At 42.2% G+C, this 18,650-nt stretch overlaps 1 protein-coding gene across 3 annotated transcripts; it reads left to right on the forward strand.

The window, feature by feature from the left end:
• Positions 1 to 3,326: 3,326 nt before the first annotated feature.
• On the forward strand, positions 3,327 to 15,841 carry E2F6 (E2F transcription factor 6). Of its 3 annotated transcripts, none has more exons than XM_057370480.1 (7): positions 3,327 to 3,565; positions 8,487 to 8,535; positions 9,399 to 9,615; positions 9,916 to 10,074; positions 11,061 to 11,175; positions 12,474 to 12,621; positions 13,344 to 15,841. In XM_057370480.1, exons 1-7 carry the CDS (start codon positions 3,500 to 3,502, stop codon positions 13,388 to 13,390), a joined length of 801 nt encoding a protein of 266 aa, XP_057226463.1. In that variant the 5' UTR covers positions 3,327 to 3,499; the 3' UTR covers positions 13,391 to 15,841. The 3 variants fall into 3 exon arrangements, with proteins under 3 accessions (XP_057226463.1, XP_057226462.1, XP_057226464.1); XM_057370479.1 differs by having other exon boundaries at positions 3,327 to 3,556; positions 13,344 to 15,838; XM_057370481.1 differs by lacking the exon at positions 3,327 to 3,565 and adding an exon at positions 8,006 to 8,064 and having other exon boundaries at positions 13,344 to 15,838.
• Positions 15,842 to 18,650: the final 2,809 nt, after the last annotated feature.

Genomic DNA, 18,650 nt, shown 5'->3' on the forward strand with positions numbered 1-18,650 from the left:
TTTAACTGCAAAATGTTGTAACCACTATGTACATAAAGAAAAAAAGCCCCAACAATATAAGGATATAAAGGTACCTGTTAGGGGATATATTTCTAAATTCAGGATCACACATATAGGTTAGTAAATATTAATAGGATATTAGTGTAACAAAAAGTAAGAGAATGGGAAAAATGTTATTAAAACAAATTTTTGAATATTACAAAGGCAATATAAAAACCACAAAAAAAATCCCATACTGTATGAAATCCAAACCTTTCACCATTTCAGTGCTGCATGAGGCTCACCAGTAAAAACTTTTACAAAGCAGTCTAATTTCAGCTGCTCAAAATAAAAGTAAAGCCTACAAGCCTAACTAATGCAGGGTAAAATATTAAATCATACAAGTAATTCGAGAAGCATTTTTAAGAAAATTGTGTTTTGACTTTCACATACAGGTATTCAAAAATGTTAGTGAATTCAGTATGCTGGCAGGTTTTGAGGCGAAAAGATCAGATTTAGGAAATGAATTATTGCCCCCTGGTGGTACATTAAGAATCAAAATAAAGAAAAAGAAACCACTTCCAGATAAATAAGCAAATCTTTTATTTTAAGAATCGTGTTTTGAACAATTAATGTCTGGAGGTATTTAAAAAATGCACAGTCATTTTAATAGGCATTAAGAGAACAGTAAATGGGGTATAATTTACATTTTCATCTACAGGACTAATAAAGAATGTGTGATGTTTAATTATCAGCTTTATAAAATGTAAATAACACACTAGAATCAAACCCTTTATCAACAAAAGACCAGAGCAAAAACTCCTCATAGTCAAGTGAGTTACTTCAAAATCTAATTTTAATTTAAAAGAATAAGAATGCTTTTTAATTTTCATATAAGTATAGAAAACTCTTCCTAAATCTGAATCCATGTGGAGTTCTTCTTCGCTCCGTTAGATATGTCAGCAAGCAGAGACAGAGAAGCACAGGAACAAGAGGATTTGGTCTTATGACTGGCTAGAACAACAGCATAGTTAAATGTTGATGCAGTGTTTTCCACATGGGTTAATACAGGAATTCATGTATCCTAATCCTCAAATTRTGAGTTGTTTGCCTCCTCCTAATATCTGACCAGCAACCAATTCCTATTCAGTGACTTCTACGCTGCATGGCACACTCCTTACATCACCTCAAACTAAAGTGGCCCTAGACATCTACTCCAAATCATTTTGCTGTTCCATTAAAAAAAAACCTGCTTTATCACAGTGGGTTTATACAACCTGTAATAGCAATGATAAAATACATCTTCCAGAATATTAAAAAGAGGGAGAAATATTCATTCCTTAAGGAAYTATGTACATTACCACAGAGAAGGTAGCAATCAGGTTATGTTGCCCATACAAAAATGAGCATTTTTACACTTCTCTGTATTCATATGTCCCTTCTGTGACAGGAAAACCTGCACATGCAGCAGTCTAACCTTGCCTTACAATATTAACAACCAGCATTTGCACSAAGTCTTTAAATACACAACTCCAAATCTCCTGAAAACCAGACATCTGGCCTCTGAGGAGCTGGAACATATTTTCCCCTCTTTTATTTGTGTTAATTCATTAGAGCACAAGAACAACTCACCTTAGTTCTACACTTCTCTATAAGGAAAGTTATTATCATGCAAGTACTTGACTGAAAATTGGCTGCTATGAAGAAAGCTCCATCCTCCCTCAAGGCATCTGATGTATCATTGGTGATACCATAAGATACTCTAAAGGAATGTCTAACTGGAAGGGCTGTGAAGCACAGTCAATGAAAATGAATTCAGTATTTTTTCAAGGTAATAGAGTGTTGGTTGACATGTTTGGTCTGTCATATTAGAATATGAATTTTTTCATGGCTTTGAACTCCTCATACCAGACTGGCAGTTTTACACGTCCGATGAAATTAGGAAGTGATGGGAAATTTYGCCTGAAGTGTAGGTGGGAGAAGCAAAATAGTCCATAACTCTTTAAGCAAAAGAACTCCATGACAGACTGTTGTAGAAGAGATAATTGTAATTGCCATAAAGAGCAATCAAGCAACAGATGGGCTATCTAACAAGGAACTGTGTTTTAAAGAAATGTTTTTGTCTGACAAGCAGAAGTTCTCTATGCAATTGGAAATTTTGAGACTACTGCTGAGGCTGGGAAATGAGCAAGGCATCAGTCAGTGCTTGTAAAAAGTTATTACAAGTGTGGAGAAAAGGGCAGGAGCAATGGAGATGGGATTTGGGGAAGGATGTTGCTGAGAAGTAAATTATGAGGTTTAATTTGGACACGCCATAATTTGCTGGCCCTAGAGGAATACACCTTTCCCTTCACTAACAAACCTCTTGTAATTAACTTATTCTCCACATGGACATTTTTTCTGGGTCTCYCCAGTGAGCAACACACACAGCTTTGGCTGCTTCATACTATCAAGTAATGACAAAAGCAAGCAATTTGGCAGGAAATAAATACTAATTAGTCTCCCACCTACTTGCATGGCAGTGCTCAGACAGGATGCTCCCCTTGCTCATGTTGYTATTACCTGGAGGAAAATCTCCCTCCCTGCAGTAACCAGAACCTCTCCTTCTTGAGGGGCARACATGAGGAGCCGCTGAGGGACCTGGTCTGTCCAGCCTGGAGGASACTGAGGGGAAGGATCATTGCCATTACAGCTTCCTYGTGAGGGGAAGTGGAGGGGCAGGCAGTGATCTCTGTGKTGACCAGGGACAGGACACGGGAATGGCCTGAAGCTGTGCCGGGGAAGTTTAGGCTGGATATTAGAAMATGGTTCTTCACCCAGTGGGTGGTTGCTCACTGGAACAGGCTCCCCGGAGAAGTGGTGACAGCACCACCCTGACAGAGTTCAAAAAGCATTTGGACAGCGCTCTCGGGCACATGGTGTGATTTATGAGGTGTCCGGTGCGAAGCCAGGAGTTGGACTCGACGATCCTTTCCAACGCAGCATATTCTGTGATTCCCCCACTTAAACCACGCTGGCCGCTGCAGTGCTCAGTGCGCTCCCGCTCGGCAAAGGCGAGGACTGGGGCGAGCAGAGCCTTTCCTCCGCCGGTCTGGCAGGCTGATGAGGGGGGAAATGAGGAATGGAATGGATTGKGCACATTCCTGGCGGCGCTCAGTCCAGTGCCGCAGGGGACGCTCCGGGCGCGGTGCGCAGCGCCGGGCACAGCCGGGCAGGGCGGGAAAGCGGGAGCGCGCGGGGGCCGATGGGTGCGGAGGGAGCAGCTCGCGGCGCCGCGCGCGCTCCGGCGGCTGAGGGGAAGGCGCGTGCGCGGGTCCCGCCCGTTCCCGCCCCAGCGGCAGCTTCAGGCGCGCGCGGGAGCGGCGGCCATGACGGGCTGTGGCGAGGGCGGCAGCGGTTCCGCGGCGCCCCGCGCCTGCCGGGGGCTCGGAGCTTCGGCGTGAGGGCGTCTGCGCGCCCTCCCCTCCTCCAGCGCCTCGCCTCCGGGCCGGCCGGGGCAAGGAGGAGGGGCCGGGCGGACATGGCCAGCCCCGACAAGTGGGAGCGCCTGCGACCGCTGCAGCCGGACACGCTGCCTGTGAGTGAGGTACATAGCGGGAGGCGCTGTGGATGGGAGAGGGCGGGACGGCGCTGCAGCTGCGCTGCTGCCTCGGAGCTTGTGAGGGCGGCCGAAAGCCCGTCCTACATCCCTGGGCGGGAAAGGTGCGGCGGGCCTGGCAGCGTGGTACTCGAAAGGAGCCTTGGGATGATTCCTTTCCTCGTCGCGTTGGAGAGGGCCTCCCGGGAAAGTGCTACAATGCAAAGGGRTGTATTTTCTTGCCTGTGCTGCCCGTAGCCTCTTAATCGAGCTACGTATGTGGTAGTTAACTACGAGAAAAAGAGCCTTCAACTGTGTTTTCTCCTGTAAACGGCTGTGATGTTGAGGTATTCATCTTCCATATAGCTGCCACCACTACTTTCTAGCAATCCTATGAGATAGCTAACAAAAAAGCCTGTTTTGTAAAGCTTTTTAGAATGTTCCTTTTTTAGTTAATCCTGATGGTGCATACTTTTAGATTTATGAAACTTCTCAAAATGTATTACTGTTTTTTTTAATTAATCTTGATAGTTGGGTTAAATGTCGCTTGGTAGCATTTTCTTAAACCTGTGAAGGAGTACCCATAGGTTTTTAGGTGGGTAATTGAAGTGRCGATTGTGAGAAGCAAAGGGTGTTTGGCACAGCTACTTTTTGTACGTGTTTAGATGAGCTTACCGTGGGTGATACTTTCCTGAATCAGCTTCTTACAAACAGGGAAGYCAAAGATGTGGTATTCATTCACAAGTGTGACGGCTGTGGGATAGTGGATGTCGAGGAGTACATCTGGTGCARGCAGCAGATGAGTGGAGCCAAGGGTGGGAGCCGGAGACAAGAGGCTGTGAACTGCCCARCTCTTGGAATGACAAAGGAGGTGAAGATGGCTGGCACTGACCACTTGAGTGGATACTGAGGGACATAGCAGAAACCATGACCTGCCAAACATTTAGATAACAAAAGGGCATAAGGATGGTGACACTGGCTGGGTGGATTAAAAGAGGCACATGGGGAGACACAGCAGGAGCAGAGCAATATTTACCTGGGCAGACTGTGAGGGTGTAAAAATCCAGAGGTTCTTTTATTGTGGGTCCCTCTTCAGAGCTACCAGCTTGGRCTGTTTCTGTGTTGCTGCACCATGAATAAATTACTTTATGGAGAGACATCTGAGATTCTGCAATGGAAAATGTGGGGTTGAACCAGTAAGAAGACATCTGATTGTGTGAGTGTAGTGTATAGTGATTCAAGTGGGCCTCCCATCGGGTCACTGCGGCCACCCATTGTGAAAGAGCTTCAGTCCCAGCAGTGAAAGCCTCTGTCATTGGGAGTATGACTGCCAGAGAGTCTCTTGAATGGTCAGACTGGGAAGTTTTCTCAACAATGGAATACTCAAAACCCTGAGTATGGTAAGGAARGCTTGGACTCCAGTTTATTCAGTCTTCAAGACTCCAGCTTATTCTGGCAAGAGGTAGTTGAGGTTTTAGGGAAGGCAACTTTGAAAACTGGAGGAGCTGAAGAGATGGAGGTGAGTAAACAGAAACACATTTCATCATGACACTCATGGCAAAAAGCACATATGCCTAAAAGGACAGACTAAAGAACAAGGRTAAAACTGTCTGGACATACAGATATGATGCTTGGAGAACCAAAGTTGTTGAAACTCGTCAGGAATGTTGAGGGTCACAATGTTAAAAAAATTTCCCTGTCTGAYCAAGAGTGGCAGGAGCCTCTCTTGTCAGTCACTCTCGTACCACCTGAGCTAGTACCAAAGTTCCTTTGCAACTGYACTCCCACACTCAAAAGAATCAGGCAAGGTCCCCTCATCAGATTGACCCCAGGTTTCTRTAGCAGTCTCAGACATTTGGATCCTTAAAATAACTTAATCTTGGTACAACAGCTCAAACAGGGACCCAAATAAAGGAAGTGTTGGGCTTGTATGCCCTGTATTGGGTTCTTGTGGTCAAGTTTGAATACCAGGTGGGGGGTTATAGGGTGGCTTCTCTAAGAAGTTCCCCCATGTCCCACAGAGCCAATGCCAGGCCGCTCAAGGATGGATCCATCRCTGGCCAATGTGGAATTAATCAAAGATGGTAGTAGTGCCTTTGTRGTAAYATATTTAAGMAGGTAAAAAAAGTTATTGCATAATTGTAAATGCAACCAAGCAGGAGTGGAGTGAGAATATATGAGAGGAACAATTCTGCAGRCACYAAGGTGAGTGGARAAAGAGGCAGAGGAAGTGYTYCAGGTGCAGGARCAGAGACTCCCTGCAGCCCATGGTGCAGACCATGGTGAAGGAGCTGCACCCCTGCAGCACATGGAGGACCACAGTGATGCAGAGATCCACCTGCAACCCATGGAGAAGACCCAGGCTGGAGCAGGTGGATGCCTGAAAGGAGGCTGTGAATTTGTGGGAAGCTCATGATGGAGCAGGCTCCTAGTAGYGACCTGCAGACCCATGGAGAGTGGAGCCTGTGCTGGAGCAGGTTTTCTGGTAGGACTTGTGACCCCTAACCCATGCTGGAGCAGGCTGTGCCTGAAGGACTGCATGCTGGGGAAGAAGTGATCCACATTGAAGCAGTTGGTGAACTGTTGCTGTGGGATGGATTCATATTGGAGAAGTTCATGGAAGGCTGTTGCCCATGGGAGAGAWCCCTACACTGAAGCAGAGGACTCTTCTCCCTGAGCAGCAGCAGGAACAACATTTGATGAACCCCATTCCTATCTCCCTGCATTGCTGGTGTGGAGGARGTAGAGCTTGGGAAGGAGGGAGGGGTGGGGGAASGTGTTTTTWTAAGATGTATTTTATTTYTCATTGTCCTGCTCTGRTTTTATTTGTAATMAATTCAGTTCATMTTCCCGAGTTGAATGTTTTGCCCATGATGGTATTCAGTGAGTGATCCCTCCCAGTCTTTCTATCAACTTGCAAACTTTTTGTGATGTCTTCTCTCCCCTGACCATTTGTGGAATGATAGAGCAGTKTTGGTGGGTGCTTGGCAGGATCAACCACTGCCTACCCTCAAAGTCTAAGCGTTCCATCAGAGGATCCCCCCAGTGTAGAGATCCTCAGCTCCTGCTATGTTTCTGAGTGTCCTGTCCCCTGGCTGGGACCACAGGTTCCTGTGCCTGCAGTTCACAGCCTCTTGCCTGGGACTCTCACCCTCCAGAGTACAGCATCCAGCTCACACAGCAGCTACACCCTGAGCTACTGCACTGAATGTATTCCTTGAGAGTTACATTAGCAGTAAAGGGGGAGTGGTGGGGATGGTGAACCTGCTGCTAAATGGGGCYGGTGATTTAGGAAGAGTTAACATAGGTAAGGGTGCCATACTCAACCACCTTGCTAGGCACTTCAGAACTGATGTTTCTTGGGCTTTGTGTCTTATAGAATGACCAGCAACAGAAAAGTGGCAAGTTAGGAATCTTGAGAAAGCTCAACCCAAACAAATTGGTAAGATCCTCTTGGGATACATCCTGAGAGAACTGGCTRATGTCATTGTGAGGTTGCTCGTGCGAGTTTTGAGAGGTCAAAAGTAGAAGTCAGCTGCAGCTTAAATCAGTCTCACTTCAGTSCCTTTGAAAGCCATGAAGCAAGTTCTCTGGGAAGCTATTTCTAGGCCCACAGAGGAGAAGGTGATTGAATAACTTGTATAACTATACCTGCAAACTGATTACCCATGATGGTGAAATGATTAGATTTGTAGATCAAAGCSTTGGATGTCAACTACAGTAGCTGTAGCAGGACTTAATGACAGTCTTACCTTGAAGYTGGGATATTACAGATGGTAACCTACCACATGAGCAGAAAATACTTGACTGGACCTTCAGGATCAGAGTAGTGGTTAGTAGTTCATACATCACTCAGAAACATTACAAATTACTTTCCTCAGGGGTCTATTCTGGGGCTTGTCTTGTTCATAGGTGGAGGATGTGAGATGCCCCCTCATGATGTTTATGTGTTGGAGGAAGAGGGGGGTCATCTAACACCTCATAAACTTCAACCCAGAAGTTGAAAATAAGTGTCAAGGCCTACCTGGGCTTTTACCCTGCAGTAGTACAGGCTGGGGGACCATGCTGTTGAAAGAATCTGGGGTAATGGATAGTGGGCTAAAGATGCCCCTGCCCCATACCCTGACATTGAGGCATATGAGACTGTCTTAGCAGGAGAATAAACAGTAAATTGACAGAAGTGATTTTTCTTCCTTACTTGGCAACTTGGAATGCTGGGCTTGATTTAGGCCCACTAGTACAGGAAGGCTGTTATAAACTCCTGAGGTGTTAAGCCACAGCAGCCCTTCTGTAGAATCTTAGGACATGCTGAGTTGGAAGGGATCTATCATGATGATCAAATCCAACTCTTTTCCCAGCACAGGAAAATCCCAAGAGTCACATCGTGTTCCTGAGACCATTGTCCAAGAGTTTCTTGAACTCTGGCAAGCTTGCTGCTGTGACCACTTCCTTGGGGAACCTGTTCCAGTGCCCAGCCACCCTCTGGGGAAGGAACCTTTTCCAAATGGGTAACCCAAACTTCCTCTGACACAGCTTCATGGTGTACTTGCAAGGCAGTTAAGAACTTTAAAAGCTGGTCAGACACTTTGCAGTCATAAATGATGGGAGACTGAAAGGAAATAGCCATAAATTGAAACAAAAGAGGCAAAAGAAATTACAGCTTGCCTTACAATCAGCAAGTCAGTATCATGAGTGGTGTTTCCTACTTTTGAAAACAGTGAGATGTGAGATTAGTGGCTAAAAATTCTGACAGGAATTAAAGAGCACATATTTCTTCTGTCTAGTGACATTTCTTCACAGTAATACCTGCTGAATTGTTAGAACTGTGGTGGCTGTAACATCTAAAGTAGATTTGAGGTTTACTTCTGAAGAAGTTCCCCCTGTAGATAGCATGTTACAACAGTTGTTTTTTCCTTTTTTATTTCCCCAGGCACCAGTGATCAAYGTGAACACGCACAATGATGCACGGCTTGTGAAAAGTAAGTTGCTTCACAAGTAAGTTGTTTCACAAGTGTTTCACTTGTGAAAATTAATTTTGCGATATTTCATGCCTTTCTACAATATGAGTACATGCTGTAGACAAATGAAAAATTGTAATGTATCTCATATCAGCAGAGCAGGAGAAATGCTGAACACTGAATGAAATAACAGATGTGAAGCAATATGTTCCTCATAAGGATCTCTCTTAAAACAGAATGTCAGGGTATCTGTAGATGTTTGTTGCATTAGTAAATGAAAGAATGGACTGACCAGTTGTTTTGCCCAGAGAGCAAATAGTGCAAACAGAGTTCATTCACATACTAAGTTCTTCMGCTCCAGAGYAGATGGRTTGTGTCGGGCTGAAACAGTCCTGRTGYCAAGCTGACTCCTGAACCATGCCTGACTGTTAAATGGGAGGTCTGCTGGTTAAACTCGACCAAAAGGATGTGAAAAGATATTTTAACAGTGTCACAGAGCAGAGAATAGAGCTCCTTTACTCTGGCAGYGCCCCAGCATTAGCTATAGTTAATGAAAGGTTTTATTGGTATTTGTTCAGTGATCTGATCTCTTGTCCTACAGAACATACAGTTACTCAACTATTAATTATATCCATACTAGCAGTGTGAAGTCATGAATGTTGAAAGCGTAAAGATGCATGCTTGCTATTTAGATAAAATCATTACAAATAAATGAAGRTATGTGTAGTTAATAGGCTTTTTATGATGCTATTGCAATGTCAGCATTAAAAACTGCAGTGCTTCCAGACTTCTGTCCTCATTGTTACTTMATCGTTATCACTTTTTTAAGGAATACTTCATGCTAAATAGTAGCTTACTCTAAATACTCTATCAAAACTTCACAGAAACTGCGGCAGTCAGGAAGCCTCGATTTGATGCATCTTTGGTGCTTTTGACACGAAGATTTATGGCTCTTCTCAAAAAAGCTCCAGACGGTGTCCTTGATTTAAATGAAGTAGCAACAACACTTGGAGTGCGAAAACGAAGGGTATATGACATCACCAATGTGTTGGATGGAATCCATTTGATTCAGAAAAGATCTAAGAATCTTATCCAGTGGATGTGAGTCCGGTTTGAAACTTACGGTTTCTGAAGCAGTAAATTCTAATAATCTTTAATAATTTTATAATTTTGAGAGTATTTTTAAGCATATTAAAATGCATCTCGTATGGTATTTTAAGTTCCTCTGTATCATTAGACTGTATGAATTACTTAATATGTTAGCAAGTAGCAATTGCAAAAGTATATTTCAAGAGAGTAAAGGATGCCTGAGTTCATTACTGTTTTCTTTCGTATACTTGATGTTTAATAAACAGGCTTTTATTTATATAAACATACTAGACAACTTTTGTATCCTTTTAGAGGTAATAATCTTGACCAAGTTGTTGGAAAAGCATCAGAGCAGCAAAACCTTAAAGATGAACTTTCTGACTTAGCAGCCATGGAAGAAGCTCTGGATGAATTAATCAAGGACTGTGCTCATCAGATATTTGAACTAACAGATGACAAAGAAAATGCAAAATATCCTTTCAAATCTTGTATTACTTTAACACATGGTTTTGGTTGCAGGTACCTCACATATCTAGCAATAAGTATAGGCTGATACTACAGGTGTGCAATAAGGCTTGATAATGAGCTTTATAATAGCAAACTTTTGATTATTTTGCATTTGAGAATGCCAGTCGTGTGTCTTGCTTTGCAGTGTCATGGACAGTCTGGCCTGTTGTCAGGGGAGTGCTGCTTATGTGACCTTTCCACTGTCAAAGAATGGAAGTGGGGCAATAGTCTTAGTACCCTGACCATCACCTTGTTCTCTCCACTAAAGAGTTGTCTCAGGGGCTGGTCTTGATCTACTGGTGAGATCAAGTTGCTTAGACTCAAAATGGAGTCTTGGTGCCCTGTTGCCAAGAACATATAATGATGTGTTGGTTGTGTCCTAATACTGTTTTGCCTCTTGAAAGAGGTTCCAGTGCAGTTTTGACTTTCAGATGGGCTTTGACAATAGAAAATATACTTATTTTAATATATGGCATAAATTTTGAATTTTGCTTTGGGTTACAATAAAGTATTATTAGTTACCTTGTTGGGAGAATATTAAGGTGGGTGCTCAAGTGAAACATGCCCATTTTCTTTACACTTACTGGTTAAGAATATGGCTTTATAGTGTCCCAGGAAATAATTTTCATGCTATGACAAAATAGAAAGAAGTTTGTRAAAGACACTATTCCCTCTGCTTTGTAGACTTGCGACAGCATCTGTAAAAACCGTTCAGGTTTTATTTAACATTGAATATATTTTTTAAAGCTTTCTTTCCCTTTCCTAAAAATACAGAAAACCATTTTTCTGCTTGGTAGCTGGCACTTCATTTTACAAAGCTGCTATTAACCTCAGCTGAGTTCTTGATCAGTTTTCCTAAGTTGGTATTCTGCCTCAACATATCTTGACATCACACTCTTTGCTTCTACCCATTAGAAAATTGCTTTACAGAATCCTTGACCAATGTATACACTAGCTTATGTGACTTACCAAGATATCCGAAGCATTGAGGCATTTCAGGAACAGATTGTGATTGCAATCAGAGCTCCAGAGGAAACCAAATTGGAAATACCAGTTCCTAAAGACGTAAGTTTTACACACTTCTCATAAATAAACAAAAGTTCTCAAATTCGACGTTTTGCCCAGCAGTCAGAATTGACTTCTCGTTTCTTTGTCGTGCAGTTCATTGTTCTTGTGTTCCACTAAACAAGTCTTAGACACTTACTTGCAGTATTTTCCTTTTTAATCTAAATTATTACATGTATTTAAGCTTTAGTTACCTGGTTTTGTTAAAGAGGATGGAATGGCTGTAATAAAGTATGCATTGTACAGTATGGTTGGGAAAAGGAAAACATTCTGTCACTCTGGTAGATTGTATCTAGAGGGATTTCTCATGGAGGTGGGGGCTGTGCCCTGTCTTCACCCCACGGTGCAATGCACAGGACTCCATTCTGGTCTCACACAGGAGCCAGACCTTAGCCCCCTGCACCCAGCAGTGCTGCACCTGTGTACTGGAGCCTGTCTRCTGGGAGTCCACTGTAGTGTCCTGAGAGGGGAAATCCTAGAAGTCAACTTCAGATAACAAATGAAATTTTAATTCTGCTTTCTTTTCTGTATGAGCATTTTTAATTGTATAGTCATTAAAGTTGCATTGAAGCTGTGTGCACAGAAAGGTGGTGATATCTTGGGAAAAGGAGATGAATCAGTACAACCAGAAGACTTAGATGCACTGAATAACAACTCCAGTAGTTTCCCTGGTCAAAGAAGTTGTCTCTCATCTGATGGAGATGATCAAAAAGATCAAAATTCCAAAGGCCTCTTGAAGCAATAAGAAGGCAGGATTTAAAAAGTTGTACATTAGAGAGAACAGAGTGTTCTTTCCATATGTCCATTAAGATTTATTTGCTATATAAACACAGCAAGTAAATCTTTAAGACATCACACTTGTCTTACAGTATGATGGCTGCTGAAGGAAAGCAGTAGAAGCGATAGGGATTAGTTGCTTTACTATGTTATTAAAGCTGTGTGCTCCAGATTTTTTTTTGATCCATGACACTACTATGTCAAGTTTTTAAATTTTGTTACCCTTCCTAAACATATAGTAACTCTTGGTCATATGTCTAAAGGTCAGTAGAAAGACTAATCAAATATTTAAGTGCATGTTCATCAAAAATGAAAACCCTGTAGCTTAATTCTGCATCATAATTGTCCTACAAATGTATGTAATAGTCATAATTTATGTGGAAGTAGTCRCAATTTTAAATAGTTATGGCCCTCCTGTATTCATTCTGTTCTTAATCTATTGTCTTTAACATACCTGCAAAAATAGATAAAGGATGTGTAAGATTTGTTCTTTGGATTATACACAAGTTGCTGTTTCRTAGGATCGCATACAAGTACATGTGAAGAGCACAAAAGGACCCATTGATGTCTATCTATGTGAGGTGGAAAAAGAGACACCAGGTGCCAAAACTTGTGAAGATATGGATRCTGTGACTTATGAAACTGAGCCATCAATTTGTCTTGATGAAGGTAATGTCCTCCTTTTACATTTTTATCCACTTGTAGTAATTTTTTTAAGATTATCATACCATTCTGATAAAGCTGCAAGCTGTACTGTTAAATGAGTATAATTTTCTGTGCATAGTTTGTGGCCAAGTGGTGTGGGAGTATAGGAAATGCCTGGAAGTCTCTGCTGTTGTTACCTCACAGCAGCAGGAGGTCAGAGAGTCAGGCACGTGCACACACAGCAAGGCACTCTTGTTCCCTGACCTTTTCCTTCCTTCACTCTTTGCTGTTTTCCTGTGGATGGAGGTGGTCTGTCAGTTCTCAGCTGCTGCACCACAGAGGCCAGCTTAGCTGAGAGTTGCCATGAGAGTTAGGATGCTGTTTCAAAAGAGACTGTGCTCCTATTCATTCCTTCCCTAAGGAAGGGCAGACAGAAAAGGGGATGTAATATCTTAATGTCCTAAAACAAGAGTGGATGGAATATAGATTCTGAAGAACCCTAGTGCTGCAGGATGTTGTGGCTTAAAAATAAATGTGGCAGGAATTGCAGTAGCTCAGAACACAAAGGAGAATTTATTTTTAGCAGTGCTGCTTTATAGTTGAGGGGAAGAGTTGACTTTTTCACCCTAGGCATCTTTTTACTTTATTTTGCTTGTGAGTTAGCTCAGAATTGTATTTTCTACCGTATCACAGTACTGTAAAAAATATGGCAGTAATCATATTTCTTTTTTACTTTACTTTCAAAGTGAGATCTCCGATGGAAGAAAAAAACCTATTTGAGATGCCAGATTAATTACAACACAGAAATCTAATACAGAATGTAAATGTCTGTGTTATAGGGTTTTTTCAAAGCTGCTTGGATCTGCAGACTTYGTGACCCGAAATGTTCCAAAGTGTTTTAGAAAAATTGGTTGAGTGCTTTCACAGGATTGCTTATGTTCCCAATTCAGAAGACAACAGTTTATGGAGTTGCTTTTAGGAGCTTTGTTTTCTTAATTGCATGTTAACTTTGGGGAAATGGTATTTTTACCTTAAGTTTTAATTGACAGAAAACAAAGATAATTAATTACTTCCAAAAAGGAAGGTTGGAAGACTGTTTCTGGGATGGTCCACAATACGTGTGAGAATGTATAAAATGAAGAAATGCACTTTTCAGTTCTGAGGTTGCACTACTAAGCAGGATTGCCCAATGCGAGTGTAACRAAGAACTGGTGTATCGGAAGCCTTTGCCATAAAGAACAAGATGTAAATATCCTGAGAGTTATGCCTTACTCTGTGTAGTGCTGTTTGCATCCAGCTCTACATGAACTATGGTGTCAACACTGAAGTGAAATAGTTGGGCTTTGTGTACATAGTTGTATYATTTCTAAGTAGTTACTGATGTAGATTTATTGAAATTGTTTGCATTTCTGCGTTTGTACAGCAAAGAAATAAAATAAGCTTACAAAAATATGAAATAGTCTAATGAAACATGTTGGGTTGCCTTTGCTGGAATTCACTGGGTAATTACAAACATTTTTTACATGGTGCTGTCAGATAACAGATCTGGATCTTCTGAYGCCACAGCATTGTAGCAGTTATCAGAAGAAATGTTATGATCAATAACTTAAATTGGTCCCTTCCAGTCTCTAGAGTTTACATACCATAGAGCTTTAAAGGAGTATTGTGRCATCTTTGTGGCTCAGCTTTTAAAAATGCATAAAATACTTTAGGACTGTGTCTGTGTTCATCCATCTTTCGTATCCATAAAACAAAGCTGTGGAATTTGGACACTGGATTTTCTAAGGGAGGGAACTGTCACTGTACAAATGCCATGCTTGGGCTCACTTCATCCCAGTATCAAAACATGTGCACCAGAGGTTTCTGTAGGGGTGGGATGGGTGGGGGAGGTGGGTTGGCTGGTTTAGTTTTAAATTGAATATCAAGGCCTTGTTTTCCTGATCACAGTATTGACCAGCTGTACATCTACTCACAAGTGAGAACAACAAAGCTACTTAACCCCTAAATGTTCTGGCAACTCTACAGCTATTTTAGAAAGATGTAGTGAAATTAAATGTCCTATGTTCTACAATAAAGATCAGGTGGGGCAGGTAAAAATTGGGGGAAAACACCAAGTGCAAGCTTGTGTCAGAAAGTAATCTTGACTTTTTATGTATGTCCTACCACCTTCCAGTTCCAGAATACAGGACTTCAGTATTAGATACTATTCTTCTGTCTCTATGAAACTTAAACTATAGGCTGAGCTGTTAGAATAATAAATCAAACCCAAATGACAGCACAGTTAATACACAGAACACAGTAAAAATGAGGAAGGTGCTCCTCCAGTAAAGCTGGGAGTGAGGGTTAAAACTAAGAGGTTTTTTGCTCAGGAGGATTGTCCTTTTCCTTCAGTGACTGGTTTCTCTTCAGATGGCAAACTTTGATTTTTTACATCACTGTTCTGTTTTGGTGGGTGGGGAGGTCTCTGCTGAAGAGAAGCATTGATTCCCCTTGCACCAGTTCAACAACTCGGGACGATGTTTGCCATGAAATGTGTAAAACTTTCCAACACTAACAACTAACTAATCCTGGATGCTGTATTTGGGGTGGCTTTTTGTTGCATGATCATAAAATCTTTCAATGGTTTGGGCTGGAAGGGACCTTAAAGATCCCATAATCCCAATGCCTCTGCTTTGGGCATGGACATCTTTCTCTAGATCACAGAATTATTTAAGTTGGAAAGATCTCCAAGACGATCGACCCCAGCCTTTGACCAAACACCACAATGGCAACTTGACCATAGCACTGAGCATCAGATTCAGTCATTCCTTGAATTCCTCCAGGCATGGGGACTCCATCACCTCTCTGTGCAGYCTGTTCCAATGCCTGACAATTATTTCAGTGAAGAAATTCTTCCCGATGTCCAACCTGAACCTTCCCTGGTGCAGCTTGAGGCTGTTTCCTCTCATCCTGGTTACTCAAAGCCCCATCCAACCTCGAACAGTTCCAGATTTAGTAAGGCATCCACAGCTTCTCTTGGCAACCTGTTCCAGTGCCTCTCYACTGTCATAGTAAAGAATATTTTTCTAGTACTTACTCTAAAACTGCCCTCTTAACCATTACTTACCTTATCTGTAGAGTAAGGAAGTATATTTTTACAAAATAACTATCTTACAAATATAAGGAGGTCTGTCTTCAACAGCAGAACAGTTCATTTAAATGAAACATCAGGATTTTTCATTTTGAACAAATCTAGTGATTGTTTTTCCTCACTCATTTGTACAGGTTTTCTAGCTGTATAATTTTTTTTTTTTTTTAACTACACAATTGTCACAGTGAAATGGGAAAAGTTGTAATATGACATTCTGTAATTACTTTATTAAATACATCTGTTGTTTTAATAGTGCATCTGTAGTGGAACAAATGGACTTTTGAAGATTAAACCACTGTTGTTACTACTTGGTTACATATACTATTATCCACTGGTGAGGCTGAAAAACAATGTGCAGTATAAGTTCCGTGCACAAACTAGCTGAAAAATGGACTTGAAAAATTCCTAAGTGATGCTGATGCTGAACTTACAAGTTACAAGCTCCCTGGTAAATGTGACAGGACCTTACTCTGAATTTATATAATAATGCTTGATTTTTTTCTGAAATACGATTTTTTTTTAAGTCCATATCTGTCCATTTTCAGTATATTTCTATGTGTAAGAAGCTCCCTTGGCTATTTGAGTTGAGGACTCTAATAAATTAAAACGCTCTAATACYATCTTTGACTTCAACAAGAATGGCTAAGCATCTAAATGCATTCAGCAGCAATAACAACACCCAGGATCTATAATTATGAGCCTGCTTTTGCTGACTCCACAACTGGAACAAGTCCTGCAGGTTGCCAGTTCAGTCCTTTTTTGGTGTGGGAAATCACATGTCAGAGTTTTCAATGTGCAGTTTTAAATAATGTGATTTTTAAAGAAGAGAGAAGATTCCTGCAGATTATTGTCTGTTGGAAAGTACTTAAAAGCCAGCAAATTTCTTCATTTTGAATAATCTTTTTGGTGTGTGTGAAGAGCCTCATATAATTAAATGCTGATTTCAAAAGTCACTTTAGCTCGTCACTRTCAGTGGCAAAGTTTGCCTGCTTGCTGCAGGCCATGGGCTGCTCCAACGTGCTGKGGCTGACTGCCAGCTCTGATAGCCAGGCTGGCCCTGGCACCCTGCTGGCACTTCAGTAACTGCTGAAGGGTTTATCCAGAACATCAATCTGCTATTTTTGGGCCCACTTCTGATCTGTCAGTGGTAACTTGTGACAAGTGAGTTGAGGCAAAAAATCACATGAACTACCCTTGGTTGTGTAGGTTATGTAAATCTACACAAGGCTTCTCACATGGAAGTTTACTGAAGGATTGGGATGCTCATTTGTCAGAAACCATGATTTATTTTCCGATGGAAATCTTAATGATATTTGCAGAGAATGGGCAGCCTGGTTCTGTCCATGTATGGCATCTGTGGTTCCTTCTCTCCCTGCCCCCCTGCAGGTGGACAGTGGGTGATCTGAGGGCCTGGAGCTGTGCTCTCTGGACACTCACTGTGTGGATGTGGGCAGATGGAAGCTTCTTACCATGTCATCCAGGAATGAGGTGGTTGCAATTTCCTCTGGATTAAGGGATGGGGTTATGGAAGACAATCCTGGAAGCTGTAACAGCAAATTCAAAGATCCAAGCTTGACATACTGCAACTCTTTTATCAACTTGTATTAGGCCACTGTGGTGGCACATCCCCCCTCCCCAGCCACACTGTGATCTCAGAAATGCTCATTAGGCCTCTGCCTTGACAAACATCAGCTGGCTGAGCTCCTCTTGAGCTTACCAGAAACACTCTTCTCCCAGGAACTGGTGATGTCTAACAAACTCCTATGTTTTAATGAACAGCCTTGGAAGCTTATTTTTCTTGCCTGAATAACAACCTAAGTGAAATAATATTTTTGTTATCAAACTTTCAAAGAAAAGTTACCGACCTGAATTATGGCTAGGATGGAAAATTACTATGACTAAAGCCCGCTCTCTTGCAACTCTATAAACAGCAGCCCAAAGTGAGAYTTTCTGAGTTCTCCTGTCCTGCAGTGGGCTGTGACCAAYATCTCCCTCTCAGRGCCAGTGAACTCTCAAGTTTGCTGTACTCAGAGGATTGCTGAACAATGACAGCCCTGGGCTGATACACCAATTCCTCACAGCTTCCTCAACCCTTCACCCCCACTGGGAAATGGAAAGGCTTTCAAAGTGAGTGCTTCCCTGAACTCGAGAATTTTTCACAGGCATATACCTACTCCACTCATCACGTTTGTGTGCAAATTGAGAGACTAAAGTTTTAAGAGATAATGACTCAAAACASTCCCCATTTGTGGAGAGCCAGGGTGCTTTGTTGAAGCCTGGTTTGGAGGTGGAGGGTGTGAGCCTTTGGATGTGCAACGGCTATCCTCTGATCTGGTAAGACTGAGGGTGAATGATGGGCTCTCAGTGAGATAGGTTCTGTGGAGATGGGATGGTGCCTCCTGTCACGCTAAGGTGCTCTCCCTTGCACAAACCACCAGGTTGTAGGGCTCACTTAGTGGGGCTCCCTCTCCTCCCCAGAAATACCAGAACATTCATGTGTGGCCTGAGGGTATTGATCTCTGCTGATAAACCATAATTGATTCAGCTGCTGGTGTGATGGGCAGCAGTGTTGCCTTAGATGATGTCAAGGACTCCTGAAGTGTCCCATGATCCACAACATTACAGCATCCATTGTGATGCTCCCTGCCCTGGGGGAGGTGTCTGGGCATTSCCATCTGAACCTGAGTAAATATAAATCAAATAGATTTGTTCTGCAGATTATCCCAGGCCTTTTTCCCCACCACTTCTTCCCCACCCCACCCAAAGGATCCAACCTGCGATCACCACTTCTTCCAAGACTGCAGAACAACCAAGTTCTTGTCATGGGGCCTGTGGGTGGTGAGATCTTCACACTCTTCTTCTCTTTTTTTCCTTCTTTTGGTGAGGTGGTTCTTGTATGAGTTGGTTGTGCTTTCATATTGCA

The sequence above is a fragment of the Malurus melanocephalus genome, unplaced genomic scaffold (assembly GCF_030028575.1).
Source record: "Malurus melanocephalus ecotype Western Australia unplaced genomic scaffold, MMel_1.1 scaffold_127, whole genome shotgun sequence".
Lineage (NCBI taxonomy): Eukaryota > Metazoa > Chordata > Aves > Passeriformes > Maluridae > Malurus > Malurus melanocephalus.